Source organism: Anticarsia gemmatalis, chromosome 29 (assembly GCF_050436995.1).
Source record: "Anticarsia gemmatalis isolate Benzon Research Colony breed Stoneville strain chromosome 29, ilAntGemm2 primary, whole genome shotgun sequence".
Lineage (NCBI taxonomy): Eukaryota > Metazoa > Arthropoda > Insecta > Lepidoptera > Erebidae > Anticarsia > Anticarsia gemmatalis.
This window is the reverse complement of record NC_134773.1, coordinates 3925910-3950972: the sequence shown is the minus strand read 5'-3', so window position 1 is coordinate 3950972 and position 25063 is coordinate 3925910. Positions and strand designations below refer to the sequence as shown.

Here is a 25063-nt window from a genome sequence, read left to right as displayed (position 1 = left end):
GTTCTAGAACGAAATCCGATGTTCGCCGCGAAAAGGAATGCGCAGACAATTATACAATATACCACTGTTTACCCCTTTAGACTGCCTGAGAGTGCCATGGTATGCGTGTACTGCTGCGAAGGTTTTGACGAAGGCCCTCTATTCCGAGCTCATATGGACAAAAACCATAACGACGTTAACATACGTGTCGCTTACGCCCATTTACACGAAGGTTTCATAAAAGCAGACTGCTCTGATATTCGTTGCAGAATTTGCTCGGAAAAGTTTGATGAAATTAACAATGCTGCGAAACATTTGAATGAAAAACACGATAAGAAAATAGATTTCGAATACAGTATAGGTATTCTACCGTTCTTGATGGCTAAAGATAGACTAGCGTGCGCCGTTTGCGGTACAAACTGTTCGAATATACGAAATCTTAGCAGGCACATTCAGGAACATTTTTTCAAATGCACTTGTGAGCTCTGCGGCAGGTCTTTCGCGGCTTCTGCGTCGTTACAAAAACATTTACAATTCGCCTGCCCCTTCATTCCTAAGCAACGCAGATGTAGAAAGTGTAAAATAGAATTATCCTCAACGGAAGACCAGAATAAGCACTTCGAAATGTCAAAAAAATGTAGACAGCATCTTTGTTCGGTTTGCGGTGAACGATTCAGTAATTGGAAGTTGAAAAGACATCACATGGAAACCGCCCACGGCATCCCTGAAAAGGTATATCCTTGCCCTGAATGTAAAATGGTATTCAACAAGCCAAATCGTTTCAGAGCCCACTTTAAAATAGTACACACAACGGAACACTTTGAATGCCCAAGTTGTGATAAAAAATTTGACTCGAAATACATTTTAGATCGCCATATGATTGTGCACTCAAACGAGAGGCTCTTTTCCTGCGATATCTGTTCTAAATCGTTTCCTAGGAAGTATACTTTAAGACAGCATATGTGGATTCATAGTGAGGTGAAACAGTATGAATGTAAGGCGTGCAATAAACAATTTAATCAGAAAGTCAGTTGGAAGACTCATATGAGGTCTTATCACCCGGATCAGTGTGATTTTTGAAACGTAATATAGTAAGACTATAATTGCGAAGAGAAATTGGGATAAAATAGGAATTAAGGTATTTTCGTTGCATAATTGTGGAAATAATAAACTTTCGCGGTGAAAGTTAAGTATCTAATATTACTCGCGGGTTAATATTTCGTTCGGTGACATTTTGTTCGCTTGACGTTTCGGCCAGGGTGCCAGCTACCGCTCTCAGTTATGACGTCATTATTTTTTTATCTTCACAAGATCTTCATTTAAAAATCGGTTTTGCCAGTTTCTCAGCTTATGTCTAAGTGTCAGATAACCTATCTGCTGAATAATGTGACAGCAAATGTATAGAACAACTGTCAAAATTCTATCTGAGGTATTTTGAAGTGGAAAAACCGGGCCTTATCCTTCCTTTTTATACAGATGCCAAAAGGTACTCATATATTTTGTACTCTAAGGGCCTTTAAAGAAAAGGGGCTTAGGCAAGAGGATCAGGCTTATCACGTATCTCCATTGACAACTAGTGTACGTCAAATTGATGATCACTATTCAGTACATTGCTGCTTTGACGTAACATGTATCACTGTAATAAGGGAGACAACAATGTACGGCATAGTGGCTTTCAAATAGTTGTCAACTGAGTTACGTGGATAGCCCGCCAGGACAAGAAAGTCGTCAGTCACACCAGTTACTACAAAAGCAATTTGAAATTTTTATTAACGCGATTATAAATGAAACTTTTGATAATTTTGCAATATTATTTAGTATTAGATGTTAAGAAGGCTGTTATATTTTATAGATTTATATGTATTAAACTTATTTTTAAGATTTATATTTAGCGCAATCCACACTAAAGTAGTTGACCTATGTTGGTAAGTTTTTGTCAACGGGCTTCTTGGCTAACCCCCGGTTTCTGAGGTACATTTAGTTAAAAGTCATATTAGGTCGCGGAAAAGTCTTTTCGCATTATAGTATGTATGAACTTGTAATAAAATCTCTTTGGTTTCAAGAATCACAAATGAGTACACCACTTTCTGAGTTTCTTTCAGTGAGCTCGTAAGGTACGCAAATATCGAGCATTTTTGTGTAGGGAAAAGATTTTATTACAAGCTCATTCATACTATAAAGCGAAAAGACATTTTTCCCCACCTAACATAAACAAAACGATATTGAATAGATAAACTACCGCTAAATGTATTCAGAAACCGGGCATAACTGAGCACTTGTTCATAGGCCGCCTATATGCCGCTGAGTTATCAGCAGGTGGGCAGCTTTGGTGTGTTCGCTTTAAATTATTGTTTTAAAACGTTACTTATTTGGAGTGTATTTTGAAATAAAACATAGCAGTTTTATAGGAGTAGATAGAAGCCAGAGAACGCCACTCGGTACGATCCTTACAAACTTCCCTTGCTTCATTCACATACATACATCTTCGTCATCCATTTTTATGTTATCGCTAAAAGTGATTTGGTGTTAAAATTATGAATTTACGCTCTAAATAAGTAATGATAGCAATTGTTATGTATTTCCTATATTTTTATGTAACATACGTTATAGATATTTTCGTTAATTGTTTTAAAGTATATTGTAGTTAAGTATAGTATTTAATAAAACATTAATATTTATTTATATCTTTTATTTTTTTGACTACCCTCAAAAAACATACGTACCCTATTACAAAACTTTAAAATTTTCTTCAAAAGATTATTTTATTCTTCCTTTCTTACTTCTAGATAAGTGTCAAATAGCTTATCAAAGTAAATATTAACATATTTACTTTTTTATAATTTCCTGTATTTATCGAACAGATAGTTTATTCGACATCTATACTAATATTCTACTATAATATTATAAATCTGAAGAGTTTGTTTGTTTGTTTGAACGCGCTAATCTCAGGAACTACTGGTCCGATTTGAAAAATTCTTTCAGTGTTAGATAGCCCATATATCGAGGAAGGTTATAGGCTATATATCATCACGCTACGACCAATAGGAGCAGAGTACCAGTAAAAAATGTTACAAAAACGGGGAAAATCTTGACCCGTTCTCTCTTATGTGACGCAAGCGAAGTTGCGCGGGTCAGCTAGTAAGTTATAAGTTCTCGGTACCCTCGTACGTAGGCGACCGTACACCTATATTTCCAAGAAAAAGATAAGACCTTACATAATTTTCTCGTTATTAAGAAAACTTGTTTCAACACAGAAAGCACACTTTCCTTTCGTGAAATGAGAAAACACAATAAATAGTTTACTACTGAACATCGACGTAAAATCTCAGCAGGACTTATATTATCATCAGAAAACATATTATAATTTATGAGAAGTAATCTTTCTCCCTTCTACCAAGAAACCTCTTCTGCCAAATTCGCACTATATTTTCTTTTAACCAAGAACAGACACTAGTTACTATAAAAGATCGTCAAAAAATGACCAAACGCATTTGTCTGTTCTAGACCTCGCGAACCCTCCTCCGCTTGCCATCGCGAGACGGAACGCCGAGGCTCTAATCAACCACGCCACGGTATACCCCTTCCGTCTGCCCGACGCCATAGTCATGTGTGTGTACTGCTGTGAGGAGTTCCACGAACCCGCAGTCTTCCGCAAACACATGAGAGACGAACACGCCTCGTTCAAAGCTAAAAACGCATTCGCACATTGCAATAATGAAGGTTTCTTAAAAATAGACACGACTGAAATACAATGCAAAACTTGTAATGACATTTTCGATAAAATTGACGTATGTGCTCGCCATTTGAATGAAAAACATGACATAGAAATTAATTTCCAAGCCCAATTAGGTGTCCATCCGTACAAGTTTGTGAACGAAAAAATCGTTTGCGGTATCTGCGATCATAATTTTCCGTGTTTAAGACAGTTGAGCAGACATATGGCGTCGCATTTTCAGAATTACACATGCGATTTTTGCGGCAAATCTTACACGACGAATTCGTCTTTGCAGCAGCATTTAAAATTTGGTCATATCACTGAAGGTAGAATCTGTAGGAAATGCAGAAAGACTTTTAAAACGCCAGAAGAGAAACGGGAGCATGTGAATAATTCTTCGAAATGCTGGTTGTACGCTTGCGGCATGTGTAATTTGAGGTTTTTGAACTGGTATTTGAAAGAAGAGCACCTAATTAAGGTCCATGGGAAGTCGAAAAAGACATACCCTTGTTCAGAATGCGAGCAGAGCTTTAATTCGAGAGGGCAGTATAGGACACACTTCAATACAACCCACGCTGATATAAAATTCGTATGTGCAATTTGCGGTCAGAAATTCGGTTCTAAAAGGTATTTAGATCAGCATTCGTTAGTACATACTGGCATAAGAGCTCATGAATGCTCTGTTTGTTTTAAAGCGTTCCCCAGAAAAGCTAACCTGTCTCAACATATGTGGATTCATAGTGAAATAAAAAGGTTTGAATGTAAACCTTGCAATAAGAAGTTCAATCAGCGAGTAAGCTATAAGTCTCATATGAAGGTACATCATCCACATGTTACTGATTGAAATTGATGTACCAGATATGTTGCAGAATGTGGAATAGTGGTAGTAAGATATAGATCGAATTCTTCATTTTTCAACACCCACGTCATTTCACAACGAACTAAACCACTGGGCGTAGTCCGTGAAAGATTCTCACCACCACAATATACTGAGATTCAAAAGAATTTGCCCCAATAACCCCCGGTTTCTGAGGTACATTTAGCGGTAGTTTATCTATTCAATAGCGTTGAAATTTAAAGAGCTAGCGAAGCTATTTAACAGATAAACTACCGATAACTGTACTCAGAACCCGGGGGTAGGTCTTTATTTCCACTTATATCTTGGCCTGTATACATCCGCATTTCTGTAAATAGCTATACATGATATAATTTGTCTACTGTAGGTATTATAGATACAAAGGTTTTATTTCATACTCAGTCATTTAGGATTAATTATTTAGATTTAAATATTGATTCTAGTATTGTTAAAACTTAACGAAAGATATAAATAAATATTTGGAACTTATATGTTTATTATTTTATCCAATACTTAATGTTCAATCTCGCTTCAGAGGCGCTACCATCCCATTGCACTCACCAGTTAATAAACTAGGCCTTGATTAAGTTATCTATGACGCCAACATTTGATTGAAAAATAGTCGCTTTGTTGTATTTGAGCTCAGCCTCCATGGGCACGACTTATCAAGGTATTAAAAGTCGGTAACAGCTGTTGTCAATTATGAAGACGAACAGTCGGTTAGACATGTGGAAAGCCTTCAGGCAACTTGATTGACCTTTTATTATACAAAAGAAAAACAGAGAGGAAACTATTGTCTAGTAATTACACAGGTTCCTTTTACATATATAAAATCACGCCTTCTCGCTATAAGGGTAGGCAGAGACCTAAGAAAACTACTTGGTACGAACTTTACAAACTTCCTTTGCTAAATACTTTTAATACTCCATCAATTGGTTAGACGGCATTTTTAATTATTTTCCGTCAAGGAATAATTGAATTGTATCAAGGGTGTGTTTTTCTTCTGTTTCTAGACTCGGACGAGCCATATATACTGGCGAAAAGGAACGCGCAGATTGTATTGCAATACTCAACGGTATACCCTTTCATGGTCAAAACTCAAGCTTTAGTCTGCGTCTACTGTGCCGAAGGGTATGAGAACCCAGTACATTACAGGAGACATATTGACAATATACACCAAAAAATCTCTTTTCTCACAGCATTCTTACATATTGGCAAAAGAAAAGATTACCTCAAAGTAGACGTTACTAATCTGGCCTGCAGAATATGTTTAGAACCTTTCTCAAATATCGAAGATGTAGCCACACATTTGAGGGTAGAGCACAAAAATAAAGACACAAAACAATTGAATCTTGATTCCGAAATAGCTATGGAGCCTTATAGACTAGAAAACGGCGATTGGTATTGCTTTCTCTGCAAGCATCACTTGCCTAATCTACAGAAACTAACCCTGCATATGATTACACATAAACAGCAGTACATTTGTCATATTTGCGGCAAATCTTACACGCGGGAAACGACCTTGCAATTCCATTTGAAATACAATCACTCAGATAAGTTCTATTGCCGTAAATGTCTAAAAGAATTCTCCACATTGGAAGAAAAGACGGAGCATGCGAAATTGTCCAAAGCTTGCTGGAGTTACTCCTGCAGATACTGCAGAAGACGATTCGTGACCTGGGGAGCTAAAAACAACCACATGACGGAATCTCACGGGTTACCAAACGTTGAATTCATGTGTACTATATGTCAAAACTATTACTTGTCGCAAAAAGCATTAGATGCTCATTTAGCTAAAGAACATACGGAAAAGAAGCACAAATGTTATATTTGCGATTTGGTACTTGATAATCAAGACGACTTGAAGGTACATAGACGTTCTCATAGTATTTTTGCAATGGAGAATAACTGCCGCGTCTGCTCGCAACAGTTTGTAAAGAAAGTCGATTTGATGAAACATATGGCGGTACATAATGTGAAGCCGTTTCAGTGCAAATTTTGTTTTAAGCAGTTTAATAATGTGGTGGCTTGTATGTCTCATATGTTAGCTACGCATGCTGCAGAAAAGTATTGTGTGAATTAGGTTTCTAAAGGGAACTTTTAAAATTTCTTCGATCAATGCAGATTTACATAACTATTTTATCCAAGTAAAGAAATAGCCTGACACTTTAGTAGAGGTTAAGCATGAAAAGTATATACAGATATTAATATTAAACTGGCTACTATCAGCTGAACTAGTTTGCGGGTCACTGTTTTCGTTAATTCTGAATTTCATGTACCACCGTCACCCGTGAATCTTTCACACAAGGACTCTTTTAGTCCGGTCAAATTAGACCAAAAAATCAGTAAACCCACGACAAATTCAGGGGAAGCTGAAAATTCTTAAAATTGTTTAAATTATAATTATAAACATTGTCTTAAAAGTCCCAACCGATCCCATGTAAGGAAAAAATTTTAGCGGGGTAATAAGGTCCAAAAAATAAGTTTTTCGCGATTTTCTTGAAAACGGTAAGTTTTATCGCAAAATTACCCCAGACATAATTTGTAGATCAGGGAATTTCCTATAAAAAAGGTATCAATAATTTTTTCCCTAAAAGCCACCGCTTCTGAGATATAACGATGCAAAAAATTGCGAGCGTCATAATACACTCATACACTACTTCAACTTGCTTTAGCAATTATAATATTAAAAGAAGTTGAAATCGATGACATCATGGATGCTGATTTAATAATTAATATCGAAAATATAGTAGATAAATTTTTTTCATACAATGATATTGAAAATGATGAAATATCTGGAGCTTTACTTAATAAACTGAATCAAAAACTTAAGGATTATGAGGAACGAGGACCAACAGCGAAACTTTGGATTCAATATTTTTATATGGTTTCAATTCTTAAAGAGTTTTTAAGAGCTGAACGTATGGGGGATTGGAAAGCTCATTTAAACTGCGTCAAAGAAATGCTTCCTTACTTTCACGCGTCTGGACATTTTCCGTATGCTAAGTCTGCACACCTATACTTGCAGGATATGCTACAATTAGATAATTTCATAGATCCTGAAGTCTATAAAAAAAATTCAGAAGGATTCTTCACTGTGAGACGTTCAGACAAATTAAGCTGTGGCACTTCAACGGACATGGTAATTGAGCAGTCTATGATGAAAGCTATGAAGACAGATGGAGGTATTGCTCGAGGAAGAAGCACAAAACAGAGTGTCATAAGTAAATGGGTTTATAGTATGCATGCAATGAATACAGTTTGTGAAAAATTAGAAGATCTGGCTAATGTTAGGATGGATACGACCGAGCAGCATGTTGATGCAAGTGATTCACGAGTAAAAAAAGATGCTAAAAACTTACGAAAACTTTTGGATTGGTTCTCAATACATAATCCTTTTCCAGAGGTTATGCATCGTTATATCTCAGAAGCGGTGGCTTTTAGGGAAAAAATTATTGATACCTTTTTTATAGGAAATTCCCTGATCTACAAATTATGTCTGGGGTAATTTTGCGATAAAACTTACCGTTTTCAAGAAAATCGCGAAAAACTCATTTTTTGGACCTTATTACCCCGCTAAAATTTTTTCCTTACATGGGATCGGTTGGGACTTTTAGGACAATGATTATAATTATAATTTAAACAATTTTAAGAATTTTCAGCTTCCCCTGAATTTGTCGTGGGTCAAATGTCTAAATTGACCGGAGTATTTACTAAGTTATTGTACTATAGAGACTCAAATAAAAGTTAAGTTGACCTAAAGATAATAATGCTAGATATTAAATACTATTCTACTCTTCGAATATTGAAAGCAAATTAACGTTTTGATAACATTTTACGAAGCCTGTAGTTCTGAGCTCTTAACTTTCTGCGGTGAGTAATATCAAGGGTATAAATAAATGGGAGTCTCAAAGATTCTCTATTCTACAGAGCTTGCTTTTGGTGTCTAGTATTTAAATTATATGTCTTATTAAAGAAAATTAATAACTTAAGGGGCGAGATGTGGAAAATGTGATGTTAAAATCAGCGAAGAAGTATGAGCCTAGTATATGGCAATGGGTTTTCTAATACATTGGAATAACGATGTAAATTTATAAATGAGAGTGTATAAAATACATGACTGCGTATCAAATTTCTTATACTTGAAGTTTATGATAGAGCTCTCAGTGGTCTGAATTCAAAATTCTAGGATGGGGTGGGGGTGTAGTCTATCTATACTAATATTATAAAGCTGAAGCTGTTTGAACGCGCTAATCTCAGGAACTACTGGTCCGATTAAAAAAAAAAAATCAGTGTTAGATAGACAATTTATCGAGGAAGGCTTTAGGCTATGTAACATCACGCTACGGTCATTAGGAGCGGAGTAACAACGAAAAATGTTACAAAAACGGGGAAAATTATGTTCCATTCTCTCTTATGTGACGCAAGCAAAGTTGCGCGGGTCAGCTAGTGTAATATATTACAAGTTAAGTATTTTCTGATCTCAAACCAAAAATGTCTGACATTTAGTTTTAAGTCTATTCTAATGATGTCTTCAGGCTATGTACAGCCTTTTTACACACGTATATTCATTTTATGTAGCCTTTAGAATAGGTGATAAGTTTGATCGTGTTTGGTCTAGTCATGCTTAATTTCGAATTTAAGAGACGCACGATTGTCATCCGATATGATCGAATACTTGTGTCAGGAGTAAGCTGGTCTTAGGCAAAAAATGAAATGGTTGATTTTTAATGCTAATCGTGTAATTTCAAAAGAATTTTTTAATTAAGAAACAGGGCTATGTTTCAGCTATTTGTTTCCTAATCTATACTAATATTATAAAGCTGAAGAGTTTGTTTGTTTGTTTGAACGCGCTAATCTCAGGAACTACGGGTCCGATTTGAAAAAATCTTTTACTGTTAGAAAGCCCATTTATCGAGGAAGGTTATAGGCTATATATCATCACGCTACGACCAATAGGAGCAGAGAAGCAATAAAAAATGTTACAAAAACGGGGAAAATTTTGAACCATTCTCTCTTATGTGCCGCAAGCGAAGTTGCGCGGGTCAGCTAGTCGTTTATATTTCCGTGTAGCTTGTGTAACAGGTATAAGTTAATTCGTATCTGGCTTGCTTTTCTGATTTCAAACCTACAAAATGACTGAATTTAAGTCTTTCTACTTTATTTATTTTATTTTATTTTAAACTTCATATACATGTGTATATAGGCGGACTTAATGCCAAAGGCATTATCTACCAGTCTACCTTAGGGTGATGCAGAGATTGAAAGAAGTAGGTGTTTAAAAAAATAAAAATAAAGGACGTTAAGAACCAGGTTTACCAATAAATAAAAATAAGGTCATGTATGTACGTGTACTTAAATATAGATAGGTTTATACATACATAATGATTAACAAATAAGAAATATTAAATACATATATATACCCATATACATAAATAAATAATAAAATAAACTATATACTGAATTATACAATATATATACATTATGAATAATAAATATACATAAATAAAAACTAAGACGAGTGTGACGATTCTGCTACTTGTTTTAACAAGAGATTCCGCTTTATTATTTATAAGGTACAGCTATTTTGTACATGCCTTTTCATTTAGCCTATGGAAAAGGTAAAGTTTAGTCGCTATTCGCCTAGTCGTTACTCATATTTTTTTTTGTGTAAATGATATTTATTCAAGATTCTGGGCTTTGTATAGCTTTATTTATACGACGTCTATATTTTCGTGTGCCATAAAATAGGGAGTAAGTTTGTTTAAACCTGACCTAGTCAAAACTGATCTCATATAATTTTGTTAGTCTATATTCTCTTTTGTATATATTTATATTTTTGTGAGGTCTAATTGTAAGTTTGGTCAAACATGGCCTAGGCCTATATCTGATATAAACCTATAATGGATTATATTTAATCTTAAGTCTATTTATTCTAATAGTATTTAAGTATCAATTTTGATCCGCCTGTATCGTTCGAAACGTATAAAATCAGAGGAAAAGACTTAGAAAGAGTGCAAGACTTTGAATAGTTAAGAAGGGCAGCAAAATTCGAAATTGTTTTATGTGTTTCAAACACAATTATTTTGTATATTACTTAAACAAATATTTTATAGCATTTTTTAAGCACTTTAGCATTTGGCATAATAACATTGCCTAGAAAAAGATTGAGGAAAGTATGTTTTTAAAAAGTAATGTAAACTGAAAGACATCTTAAATGTATTTCGTGTCGTATACATGTCTATATGGTTGCTGTCACGGTACGGTCTCCATTTTAACCAATTAACATACCAAAACATAGGTTTAAGCTGACATTTTACGAATTACTCAAGAATTGTATGTCTATTTATTTAAACAAAAATATCGATTTTGTGTCTATTTACACGAAAAATAAACACTTCTATAAACAAATATCTTTCATTTCATTCGTACTATTGAGACCGGATTTCAAAGGAGATTTTTAACGAAGAGTCAAAGGGATATTTTCTTTTTGTTTCTAGAAATGGAACCTCATGTATTGGCGAAAAGGAACGCAGAGATTCTGCTGAAATACTCTACAGTTTATCCATTCAGATTGAGGGGGAAGGCTTTGCTATGCGTCTACTGTTGTGAAGGGTACGAAGACCCTGCACATTTTAGAAGGCATGTGGATGGTAACCATCAGAAATTCACCGTGTCTACAGCCTTCGCCCACATGGGCAGTAGCAGAGACTACCTAAAAGTTGACTGCACGAATTTAACTTGCAGGCTCTGTTCTGAACCCTTCTCAGGCATAGAAGAAGTTGCCGAACATCTGATGAAGAATCACGACGCCAAAGATATACAAAAACTTAACTTAGACTACGATATTGGGCTACAACCGTACAAGTTGATCAAAGACAAATGGTTCTGCTACCATTGCGATAAGAAACTGCCGACTGTGACGAAGTTGTGCCGTCATACGACTTCACATTACCAACATTATACCTGCGATACTTGTGGAAGGAGTTACATGACGAATGAAGCGTTAAAATACCATATAAAATGCAGTCATTCTGGAAGTTTCGTTTGCAGAAAGTGCTGGAAAGATTTCCCTTCGATGGAGAAGAAGAAAGAGCATATACGCTCTTCGAAGAATTGCTGGGCTTTCGGCTGTACTTACTGTGGGGAGAGATTCACGTCTTGGGAGCAGAAACAAAAGCACTTGGTTGAAAAACATGACTGTCCAGAGACAAACTACCCTTGTCCAGAATGTAACGAGACATTTGAGACGAGAAAAAGGTTTTACAACCATTACAAAATGACGCATACAGATGAAGGATTTATCTGCTGTTGCTGTGGTCTTAAATTCGGGTCGAAAAATCAACTAGAAGACCATAGGTTGGGGCATTCCGGTGAAAAGCAATTCAAGTGTCCAGTTTGCGGCAAATCGTTCACTCGTAATAAAAGTTTGTCGCAACATATGTGGATTCATAGTGAAACTAAGCGGTTTATTTGCCTGTTGTGTGACAAACAGTTTGCGCAGAAAATCAGCTTGAAGAGTCATATGAAAGCTCATCATCCTGAAGTTAATTTAGAATTTTGATTTGGTTTTATTGTTGCATTGAATCGTTATAGTAATAAAAGTTGTTTATTCAGGACGTGTGATATTTTATTACATACATAATATTTAACTTTATCGATGAAATTACTGCCTTTTCTATTATCAGAGTATCATTCTTTAAAAGTTCTCGAAGGGATAAGATGTTTTTGATTCGCACTCGGTGCACGGCACCCGATTATGGAGTCAAGACTCTAATTTACCCATCACACCTTCTAAGATACGACTATCCGCGCTCTGAAACCGCCTGTTATTCCCCAGTAAAAATACTCTTGCCAATAGTAGAACTGTGGCTTATTGCAAAAAATATCGTCCGAGTTTCAAGTAATTACGACTTCTCATCGTTGTACAATTTAATGGTATCGAATTTTCTTAATCTTTGATTGACATTACCTAAGTATAATAGTAGATTAGCTACATATTCGTGTTAGTAAACTAGTTTATATAATGCACTGTAGCTTCGGTATAACTTACAGTATTCTTTTTTGTTTTTAGGGACCACATTGGAAATACGACGTAGGAACAGTGCGAATGAGACAAAAAAGAAAATTGTACTTGTATACCAGACGCCGCAGCGGCGAAATGCTGAACTTATACTAACTTACTCAACCGCGTACCCGTTTAAAACTAGATTTAGCCAAATACTATGCTCATATTGTCATGAAGAACATAACACACTCGAAGATTTAAGATATCACATGAAAACGGAACATCTAAACTCGGACTACAAAAACGTATTTTACAGAGCGAAAGATAACTTAGTTAAAATAGATATAACTAATCTAAAATGTAAGATTTGCGGTAAAGATATTGCCGATATAGATAATCTTATGAGTCATTTGTATAGGGAACATAATAAGCCAGTCAAATTCAACGCCAAATACGGAGTAGTGCCATACAAACAGAACAGCGAAAATCATTGGATATGCATTTATTGCAATAAGATATTTATGGGTTTTGTCAATTTTAAACGACATGTAGTGACCCACTTTATGAATTACACTTGTGATAAATGTGGGACTACCTTCGTTTCGGAGCCAGCGTTACGAGACCACCATCGGCAAGTGAAATGCTTCAGGACTGCTTACAAAGCTAGAAACGGGAGGGTATTAAAACCTAGAACTAATGCGGAAATTATATTGCAATGCTCCACAGCGAGTCCTTTTAGAACGTGGAAGAGCAATTTCAATTGTGTCTTCTGTAGGGTGCAGAGTAGTGACCCTAGTGGTTTAAGACTTCATGTAGTTACCGTCCACGCGAACTATGATGTTAAAGCCGCCTTTTACAAAAAGCTAGGTAAAGATTTCTTGAACATTGATATCACTGACTTACAATGCAAGCTATGTTTCATGCCGATAGATACATTTGATAGTCTTATTTTCCATTTGAAAAATGACCATCAGCAACCAATCAACGATGATGCTCAATTAGGTGTCTTACCATTTAGGTTAAACAATGGTTCGATTTGGAAATGTACTATATGTCCAAATGAATTCAAAGATTTTGTCTCCTTAAAAAAACACACTTCTGAACATTTCCAAAACTACGTTTGTGATACTTGTGGAGCTGGGTTTATAACTGAATCGGCGATGATAGCCCATACGAAAATACCTCATGAGAATAAATACAATTGTAGTCGATGTATAGCGACGTTTTCTACTCTTGACGAGAGGAATATCCATGTAAAAACGCAACATACATCTTTACCATACATGTGTGTATACTGCAAAGATAAACCACGCTTTCCTAACTGGGAGATTAGGAAGAAACATCTAATGGCAGTACATAATTACAAAACTGGGGCCGATAAATACGAGTGCACGACTTGCCAGAAGTCTTTTAAGACGAGATCTGGTAAATACAACCATATGGCAAGGGTACATAGGATTAAAAAGGACTCTGAACTTAATTATCCATGTCCAAGCTGTCCCAAAGCATTTACTACTAAACTGTTTTTAGATAAACATGTTGCTAAGAAACATTTTGATGTTTAAAAGGTGATTTCACAAATATATATCAGCCTAGCCTTTCTTCTATGTTGGAGTCGGCTTCCAGTCTCACTGGGTGCAGCTGAATACCAGTATTTTACATGCAGCGACTGTCTATCGAACCTCCACAACACAGTTACTTGGGTTATAACACGATACCCCTCGGTGAGATTGTCTGTGAGACTTGTTAATTTTCTGACTACTGGTAACAACTGTTTAAGATCTTTGAAAATGACATCCGGGATCAGCAATTTTACATGTCAAATATATTTCAATGCCAAACCAAATTCGTCCGTTAATGTTGCTTTTAAATAGTATTTTCTGCGTTTATTCTTTAGTCGTGTGAATACGTGTGTAGTTTTCCAATAAAAAAGATGCTAGTTTAAATATCCAAAATGTGTTCCCTAAAAAAGAAATAACTAGAATATAATACTGATACTTCTTTTCTTTTTTTAGGGACCACAAAGGATATCGGACAGAACGAAAGTAAACCAAAACAGAGACTGTTCGAACGATCCGTTGTGCAGAATCCGCAAAGACAAAACGCTGTGCTTATTATAAAACATTCAACAGCGTACCCTTTTAAGACGAGGTTCAATAGAATAGTATGTTCGTACTGTCATGATGAATTTGAATCAATGAATGTATTGAGGGAACACATAAAAACTGATCATTCAAGCGCTGATTATAACAGCGCGTTTTATAAAGTATCGGACGCTTTGAAAATTGATATCACTGAGCTCAAATGCAAAATGTGTGAGCAAGAGTTTCCGTCTACCGATTCGTTCATGTCTCATATATCTAGAGACCATTCTATTCATGTCAATTTCGATGTCCCATTCGGTGTTATGCCTTATAAACAAGCCTCTTCTGGCAGGTGGATGTGTGTCGAATGTGACAAAACATTCCCTACGTTTTCACAAATTAATGGCCACTTACGAACTCATATGAATATTTCGACTTGCGACAAATGCGGGGCTACTTTTCTGTCAGACCACGGCTTGCGACAACACGAACGCAATTTCCGATGCTACAAATCTTCTTATAACCCACGTTTTGGTAAAGCAATGAAGCATAAAAGTAATACGGAGATTATTCTAGAATGTTCCACGGCTTGTCCTTTTAGAACTTGGGGTCAGAATTTCAACTGTGTCTTTTGTAGAGTCCAATCTAATGACCCTATAGGTTTAAGAGCTCACATGGCATCGAGACACGCGAATTTTGATATCCAATTAGTCTTTAGCAGGAAAATTAGGAAGGAATTCTTGAAGGTAGATATAACGGATCTTCAATGTAAATTATGTTTTATGCATATTGATACTTTAGACGATTTAATGGTCCATTTGAAAAACGATCATAAGCAGCCTATTAATGTAGACGTGCAGCCGGGAGTCCTACCTTTTAAACTAAACGATGGTTCTAATTGGAACTGTGCTATCTGTAAAATACAGTTCTCAGACTTCATTTCATTGAAGAAGCATACGTCAGAACATTATCAGAATTACGTCTGCGATACTTGCGGGGAAGGTTTTATAACAGAATCGGCTTTAAACGCTCATACAAAAATACCTCACGGCAATAAATACAATTGTAGTCGTTGCGTAGCTACCTTTACTACTTTAGAAGAACGAAATATTCATATTAAAACTCAGCATACGACGTTACCTTATATGTGTATGTACTGCAAAGAAAAACCGCGTTTTGCTACTTGGGAGTTGCGAAAAAGGCATCTTATGGAGTTTCATAACTACAAGCCGGGAGCAGAAATGTACGAATGTACTACTTGCCATATGACTTTCAAGACTCGGTCGCAGAAATATCATCATAATGTGAAAGCTCATAGGACGAAGAAAGAGACTGAGTACAGTCACCCGTGTGGTAATTGTTCTAGAGCTTTCGCTTCCAAGTTGTCTTTAGATAAACATGTAGCGAAGAAGCATTTTCATGTGTGAAGGAAAAACATTTTTCCGAACCTTTCGGATACATGTTTTAAGCTATCCTAAAGTTTTGATTACACATTGTAATATATCCTAAACTTTCGAATACAAAAAAAAGGTTCATCCGAAAATATCGGATACATATTTAAAGCTATCTGAAAGTTTTGAATACACATTGTAATATATCCTAAACTTTCGGATTCAATAAAAAAGGTTCATCCGGAAATTTCGGATACCTTAAAATGTATATCCGAAACTTTCGGATACCTTACAGAGTGTATTCGAAACTTTCCGGACCGGACATCTAATAGAGTTTCATAACTACAAGCCGGGGGCTGAAATGTATGAATGTACCACTTGCCATATGACTTTCAAGACTCGGTCGCAGAAATATCATCATAATGTGAAAGCTCATAGGACGAAGAAAGAGACTGAGTACAGTCACCCGTGTGGGAATTGTTCTAGAGCTTTCGCTTCGAAGCTGTCTTTAGATAAACATGTAGCGAAAAAGCATTTTCATGTGTGAAGGAAAAGCATTTTCAGTATCCGAAATATTCTGAAATACATTTTAAGGTACACGAAATTTTCGGTTGCCCGTTTTTATTTTATTCGATAGGATATCTTACAATGTGTATTAGAAGCTTTTGGATAGCTTGAAATGTGTATGTATCCGAAAATTTCGGATACGTTGTAAGATATCTGAAGATAAATGATATAGGTATCCGAAGACAACTGATATAGCTATTTCTCGAATATCCGAAAATGTTGGCCACATATTTTTACGCATATCCGAAATTTTCGAATACCCAACGAGCTGCTATCTTAACTTGTTGCCGTCGACGTATGATTGGGGCTAAAACCTCTAATTGAGATTCGAACCCAATGAATAAATTAACGAACTAAACTAAATATTCCTAATAAGTATAATAATATTTATACTACAGTAGTTATGACTTATAATGCATTTAGAAGTACATGCATGGGTTAAAGGTGTCCCACCGCTGGGCAAGGGTCTCCTGACGGAACTAGGGAGGGGTTAGGCCTCGAGTCCACCACGCTGGCCAAGTGTGGCTTGGGAAATTATGATAGAGTTTAAAAATGTAGGTACATGTAAAAATTAGGTGGACTTTTTTAATATTTATAATACGATATTGCTGTACAGATAGTGATAAATTCTAAGCAATTAGATAAAATTAGATCTCATATCAATTTGGCAGTTGTACATAAAGTAATTTATAACGAGTATTAAGATTAGGCTTTTTTTGCAACGCATCTGAAATATGCAACGAATAATTTTAAACGCGTTATTATTCACGCCGGCTCCAAACGTTGGCCCCAACGCTCATACCAACGTTGGACTGCAAACTCGGTGAGGCGTTCACACGTTGGCTAATAAACTAGTTCTGTCCCATCAGATCGCGAGCGTTGCCGCAGATTCCTTTGAACCGACATGAGCCGACCAACTACCAACGCTTGCCCCAAGGTTGGGACCAATGCCATTTTCTAGATCCACTCGTTGGACGAATAGCGTGTGGAGCCGGCGTCAGAGATAGATCTGATTCAATTAGAAATTTGGATGATAATGGGCAAAATCTATGTATCTTTATATATATAATTCTTCTGTAAGTGTGTCACTGAACTACTCTCAAACGACTGGACCGATTTTGATGTTTTTTTTTTGTGTGTGTTCGAGGGGATCTGAGAATGATTTAGATTCACAATTTTGTCCGCTGGACAATGTTTTTTTAATTCATTTTTAATTTATTAGACAGGACAACGTCTGTCGGGTCCGCTAGTTTATACATAAAAGAGATAAGGGATGCATTTGAATGAATGTTTTTAGTGTAAACCTATTAATGTCGTCTTAATTTTGCTCATTATTATCCACTTTGAATATAAAAACTACTTATGTATTTGCTCGATATACCTAGATATATATGTAATTTATTATAGAACAATAGATACCGTAGGATTTTATATTTAAGTAAAATATAAGGCCAATAAAGAGATTATATAGTTTACTATGATTTTTATTATTTAAATACCTTAATGATATTTTCAACGTCATCAAAATAAAACATAAAAATTTAATCATTCATTTAACTATATGTCAAACTAAAGGCCACCCGGGACTTTGTCCGCGTGGAATCCCTTCCCGTGTAAATCCCGATCCCTCGGGAATACCAGGACAAAAAGTAACCTATGTCTTATTCTGGGTCTTCAGCTACCTGTATACCAAATTTCATTGTAATCGGTTCAGTAGTATTTACGTGAAAGAGTAACAAACATCCATACATTCTCACAAACTTTCATATTTATAACATTTGTAGGATGTCGACATTTCATAGTCGTTACAGTGATTGAACTTACCACTTACACTACCTCGTAAAGAGGCGTAGAGCTTTATAAGAGAGTTAACAAGAAACTAACAGCCTCTCTTTTTTTCTTCAAATAATTTTAACTTAAGACTTCTCGAAAATTCTTTGAATCTATCATACTTATTGTTTTGTGCCTGTGCATCAATGAAGAAGAAAGTGGAAACCAGCACCATTATGAAGATATCTGACGAAACAATTTTCTATTTTTAGGCCCAGGTGCAAATTCAACCAGTGAAGTCTCTTTAATAGAGGTCTTAACGAAACCAAAGTACACTAGGAGCGCTCGTTCAGAAGCCAGAATTATGACCAAGAAAAATGCGACCGCCATTTTAGAGTGCTGGACTTTATGTCCTTTTAGATGGAAGAAAAACAGATTTAAGTGCGCCTACTGCGAGGAAAACTTCACAGAATGCAATCAGTTACGAAATCACGTCAGACTTTGTGCGACACATCATTCGACGAAAGATATTTATAGCAAGTTTAAGGAAATGCCGTTGATCAATGTTGATATTACTGAAGCTATTTGCGGGTTCTGTTCAATGCCGTATAGAGATGTCCAACAGATGCGCGAGCATGTCATCCAACACGGTTTACAACTTGACTTGAAACATCCAGATGGAGTCATACCATTTTCTCTAGACAAAGAATCTTGGAGGTGTGCGATTTGCTGCGAAAAGTTCAACAACTTTTTAAAGTTATACGAGCATATGAATGTACATTATCAGCATTATATTTGCGCTATTTGCGGCAAAGGTTACATGACAGCACCTAGATTGAGAAAACATTCAGAAGTTCACGTTTCTGGGTCGTTTCCTTGCAATGAATGTGGTAGGATATTTACAATGAGAGCGGCAAGAGACTCTCATAAAGCTTCTGTTCATGCTAAAGGCCCGAGGTACGAGTGTCCTCATTGCAATATGCGATTCGATGGTTACTACGACCGACTGGAGCACATGAAGAACGCCCACAGCGAGAGAGAAGTCTTCTACACGTGTTCTCATTGCGAAATGTCTTTCAAGACTAGCGCGAAAAGAGCAATACATGTTCGTTCGGTACATTTTCCTCCGAAATTAGATTTTGCTTGTAAATTCTGCGAATGGCAGTTTAAAACTAACTATGAGTTGAAAAGGCATATGGTTAGGCATACTGGTGAGAAGAACTTCCATTGTTCGTTCTGTGGGAAGTCGTTCCCAAGGAATAGGGCACTTACTAATCATTTGAAGACCCATGTAGAGAGTAAATGGAGGGAGAATATTTATAAGGAGAGGGTGCAAAGAGTGGCCGAGTTGAAGGGCCATCAGGACTTGACTGATTTAGTTCCTAGCGATGTGAAGATGTAGATTAAGCCAGTATTATTTTTTTAATAAATGTATTTTTTAACTGAATGAAATTATTATTTTTTTGAAGTTAAATAAATTTAAAATCATTTGAATCAATTTATTTATAGTGCTTGTTTGCCTATGCGGCTTCTAACGGGATCGAAATTTCAGCCCCTATTTTAGAGGCATAGGGGCTAGATTTTGAAAAACGACGTGAGCTGTCTTATAACCCGTGTTATGAATGATCTTTATGCTAAATTTGAACACAATCGGTTTAATGGTTCAGTCGTGACAGCGTTATAGATAGACTTTTGCAAATATATTATTAGTCAGTATGTATAGGACAGCTATGGATAATTTCATCTAAATAAATAAGTAAACTAAAGTGCATGAACAACGGGAGCTGGTGTAGACAATAAATAATATCGTCAGTATTTCTTCTTTTTAGGTTCCGCTATTGCGGAGGTGACTCTAGGCGTTAGGCGCGTTAGGAAGTTGAAAGAGAACGTGTGCGCGCGCCAACTGCGCAGGCGCCGGCGAGCCAACAACCAGCTCCCAGAAGAATCTGACAGACGAATCTCTAAAACAATGATGAGACGAAACGCACTCATTCTTCTAGAATACTCCACTGCTTGGCCGTTCAGATGGTTTCATAGCGCGTTCTTCTGCTCATATTGCGACGCTAAATTCGTTGATATACCACTCCTAAGAACACACGTCAAAAATCACCACCTAAACGAGTTGCCTACCAAAAAAATCTTTTCCAAATTAACAGAAAATAATATGGTCAAAATTGATATTGCTGATTTGACTTGTAGGATTTGTAGCCGGCTTCTAAATGGAATAGATTCTTTGAAAGACCATTTACTTATTCATGGGAAAACTTTGAACGTGAAATTCAGTGATGGAGTACTACCTTTCAAATTAGATGATAACATATTCACTTGCCAAATATGTTTTGAAGAACATATTAGTTTTGCGAAAATGAACGAGCACATGAATACTCATTATCAAAACTATGTTTGCGACGCTTGCGGCAAAGCTTTCATTTCAAAGTCTAGATTTCGAAAACATGTACAATCGCATGAAAAAGGAACTTTTCCTTGTGGAGATTGTGACGAGATTTTAGAAACTCGAGCGGCTAGAATGTGTCACAGGATGAAAATACACCGGAAGGGCGTGAGATATGCTTGCCCTAGATGTCCAGAAGTTTTCACTACTTATAATTCTAGAGTAAAACATTTAGTTGAAGCTCACGGGCAACAGAAAAAGGAGTACACTTGTACGGCTTGTGATAAGTCTTTTGATTCGAGTACGAAAAGATCGGGCCATATTAGGCTGACTCATGCAAATGTTGAGAAAAGACATTGTTGTTCTCAGTGTCCGTCTGTGTTTGTAACTAAGTCTAAGTTGTTAAGGCATGTTAAGACTCATAGAGTTAAGTTTGACTGAAATTGTTAAGGTTTCGTAAATAGATAGTAAAAACGGGACCTTATTATTAAGGCTGCTGTCTGTCTGTCACCAGGCTGTATCTCATGAACCGTGATAGTTAGACAGTCGACATTTTCACAGATGATATATTTCTGTTACTGCTATAACAGAAAAACAGAAAGAAATCCCTTCGTTTTTTATTATTTGGTGTAGAAATTGAATTACTTAATAATCTCATTTCAACTGAATAAAATGTGCCTGATGTCGTAAGATATATTTAATGATCTTCTTAAAAAACGATCAGGTACGTGCTACTAGTAGCTGGTGATCTTGTAGGCTGGATGATAACATGAGCTTATATTAATTAAGCAAAACAAATTGTTAGGGATCGTAGCAAGTGGAGTTCTTTGATCTTTGCCTATCTATTTATATGAAAAAAAAGGATAGGCGTTATTTTATTTATTAAAAGCGTTCAACGGATTCTAAAACCAATTTTTATCTCACCATTTCATTAAACAATTCACATTCCATACAAAGCACACGCTTAGTGATTTTTCTTTTTGTTTTTAGGGTCCGTCGAACTCAAAGTAAAGTGGCGACCTCGGCGCAGATATAACGATCACAGAGATAATGCCGCTATGATACTTGAGTACTCCAACGCTTGCCCCTTTAGGTGGAAGAGGGGGGCGTTCACTTGCGCCTACTGTCCCCTCTCGTTCGGCGACTTTAGCGCCATAAGGGACCATGTAACCGACCACCCAAATAAAGTCGAAGCTATGAGACTAGCGCGAACTTTTGCGAATTTAAAAGTAGATATAACGGACCTTAGATGCGAGCTCTGTTTGGCGCCAATGAAAGACTTAGATGTACTTATAGATCATTTAATTACTGTTCATAAGAAAGATATTAATAAAGATCAGGGTTTAGGTGCCACGCCGTTTAAAATGTCTGACGGGGAATACAATTGTACATTATGCGAAGAATCGTTCGAGCTATTTACGAAGTTAAACACTCATTTGAATAAGCACTATCCTAATTGTATATGTTTCTTGTGCGGCAAAGCGTTTTCTTCAGTACATAGGTTGAAATCTCACTTAGTTATTCATGAAGTAGGTGTCCCTGTACAATTTAAATGCAGCCGTTGCACCGAAGTGTTTTCTACTAGGTCTTTACGCAACAATCATATGACGACAGTCCACGGAGCGGAAACCAGATACCGTTGCCCATATTGCAGCGAATCTTTCAAAAGCTACGGCGCAAGAGGGAAGCATTTAAAAGCAACTCATGGAAAGAAAATTGAGTACCCTTGTAGCCTATGCCCGGCGGTTTTCGCCATGTGTAATCAAAGAACGAAACATGTACAACAAGTACATATTCGACACAAGACATTTTCATGCGATTTTTGCCCTTATAAGTTCGTCACAGCGGCGCAGTTGAGGAACCATATGGTAAAACATGGGGGAGAAAGGAAATTTCAATGTCAAGTGTGTAAAAAATCATACGCTAGGTCTAAAACTTTGAGAGAACATATGAGGATTCATAATAATGATAAGCGGTTTGTGTGTGAGTTTTGTAATAATGCGTATGTACAAAAATGTAGTCTGCAAAGTCATATGCGGACTCATCATCCCAATGCGGAGCCGCTGAAGAAAATTAGAATGTACCAGAACTATTGATTAAATGTTATTATTTGATATGTCTTTTACTTTTATTGTTAGTCCTTCTTCCTACTTATATTATAAATGCCAAAGTTTGCGGGATGTATGTTTATTACTCGATAAAAATATATTGAACAGAAAATGTTATGAATACGGATTGTATTAAAACCTGAATTAGCATATAAGTTACTTTTTATCCCAGTTTTTTAACCAACACTTTTTAAGCTTAAGAGATCTATAAACAGTTCTTGATGAAATGTGAAATGAAGTTATGCTAAGTATTCAACCCTCACTTGGTCTGCGTGGTTATCTTAAAGCCAAACTCCTTTCTCGTTATGGGACCCATGCCCAGCAGTGAAACGGAAATAAGTTTAATCTATTACACTATTCATAAATCATTTACTTAACTTTATTCAAGCAACATATAAAAAAATTATGGCCAAGCATGGAGCTGGTAGCATTAAATCTTTGTAAGACATTTTCAACAATATTAAAAAGAACTTTTGATATAGGTAAATGAATAAAATATACTTTACGTCATACTGATTTAAATTATCAATAATATATTTAAGTTTTAACATGACACGCTTAAAACCGAAGCAATAAACGTATTTAGAAAATAACAAGTAGCTGTAGCAAATCTAAAGAAACAAGCGAAGAGAGAATTATCGGACATTTTTCTATTTTTAGGAAGAAAAATCGAGAAACCAAAAGAGAGTTTGATAAAGGAGGAAGTGGTATCCGACACGGAAAATGCAATCATCACGACAGCAAAGGAAGGGTTCGAGAGACGGGCCATCTTCAGAAATAATATAGCCATAATCATGGAAACCTGTACTGCCTACCCTTTCAAGTATAGAAAAGGGACATATCTATGCTTTTTCTGCAAAAATACTTTCCTAGAACCTGAAAAATTGAGAGAGCATAACCATTTGCAGCATGCTGAAGTTAAACAGTTACTAAAACCGAGAAAATATGAGCCGTTAAAAATGGATTTCGCGACGACTATTTGCAAAATTTGCGATATTGAGATCGAAGATTATGCTATGTTGAAAATACATCTTACTGTGGAACATGGGAAAATAATAGACTGTACTTATGGGGAAAGCGTGTTACCATACAAACTTAGCAAAGACGAACATAACTGTCAAATATGTGGCAAAACTTACGAAATGTTTTTAAGTTTACACAAGCACATGAATGATCACTATGAACATTTTATCTGCGAAACTTGTGGCAAAAGATTCGCGACTTCTCAACGAATGGTGAACCACGCACGTACTCATGAAAGAGGAGATTTTCCTTGCAAAAAATGTACGGACATATTCCCGTCTTATGCGTCTTTGTACGCCCATAACGCGAAAGTCCATCGTTCGAATAAAAGATACAAGTGTCCAATTTGCGATGAAAAATTCGCGTCCTACAAACATAGATTGAAGCATCTGAATACGATTCATGGAGAGAAAACAGCCGTATTTCCTTGCCCTTCTTGCCCTAGAGTTTTCGATCTATGCAGTAGAAGAACAGCACATATAAGGTTTCAGCATTTACAAGAGAGAAATCATGTCTGTTCTATATGCGGGATGAAATTTTTTACCAATTATGAATTGCAAGAACATTCAATAAAGCACGGAGGCGAGCGGATATACCAGTGTGATGTTTGTAAAAAGTCATATGCTAGATTGAAGACGTTACGAGAACATATGAGGATTCATAACAATGATAGGAGATTTATTTGCCCCGTTTGTGGACAGTCGTTCATACAGAATTGTAGTCTGAAACAGCATGTACGTGTACACCATCCCACGAGTTTAAAAGACGTGTTTTGAGAATAAATTATGTTGTTTAATGATTTTGTTGGTTTCAATTTAACACACTTAAACAAAAATAAGCGTTATTTTGCATAGAAAATAATATTATTTAAATATCGTAGGCTTAACTTACTAAAGACTTCAGTTAAGTAGATAAATCGTAATTATTTGATGTTGAATCTATCTTCTCGTTGTCAAATTACTTTCATAGGTCTGTCTTAACTATGAATGCTTAACCTTTACGAATTAAACATGACTCAAAATATTTTACGGTAACTACTACAACTAAGTACTAAGCACTCTAAAAATAATACATGGGTTAAATTTTTAATAAAGCTCAATATTCTACAAGTATTTCTCGCGAATACTTAGCAAATAAAAAATGATTATACGTTACAATAGGCAACTGAAA

At 36.1% G+C, this 25063-nt stretch overlaps 1 protein-coding gene across 21 annotated transcripts in view; it reads left to right on the top strand.

Moving 5' to 3' along the window:
• LOC142985076 (uncharacterized) overlaps positions 1–25063 on the top strand; it is a 56068-nt gene that overhangs the window by 17400 nt on the left and 13605 nt on the right. The window contains exons 5-6 of one of the 21 annotated variants that reach the window (XM_076133024.1): positions 14574–14722; positions 18643–18800. The exons of 6 other annotated variants lie outside the window; for them this stretch is intronic. In XM_076133024.1, the coding sequence (XP_075989139.1) occupies positions 14574–14722; positions 18643–18678 (185 nt within the window). In that variant the 3' untranslated portion in view covers positions 18679–18800. Of the gene's footprint in view, positions 1–7; positions 2658–3483; positions 5009–5563; positions 5682–11050; positions 12170–12624; positions 14545–14573; positions 18057–18642; positions 19825–20199; positions 21733–21752; positions 22879–23530; positions 24694–25063 lie in introns of those variants that run through there. 14 more of the 21 variants (XM_076133026.1, XM_076133023.1, XM_076133020.1 and 11 more) reach the window with 14 other exon arrangements.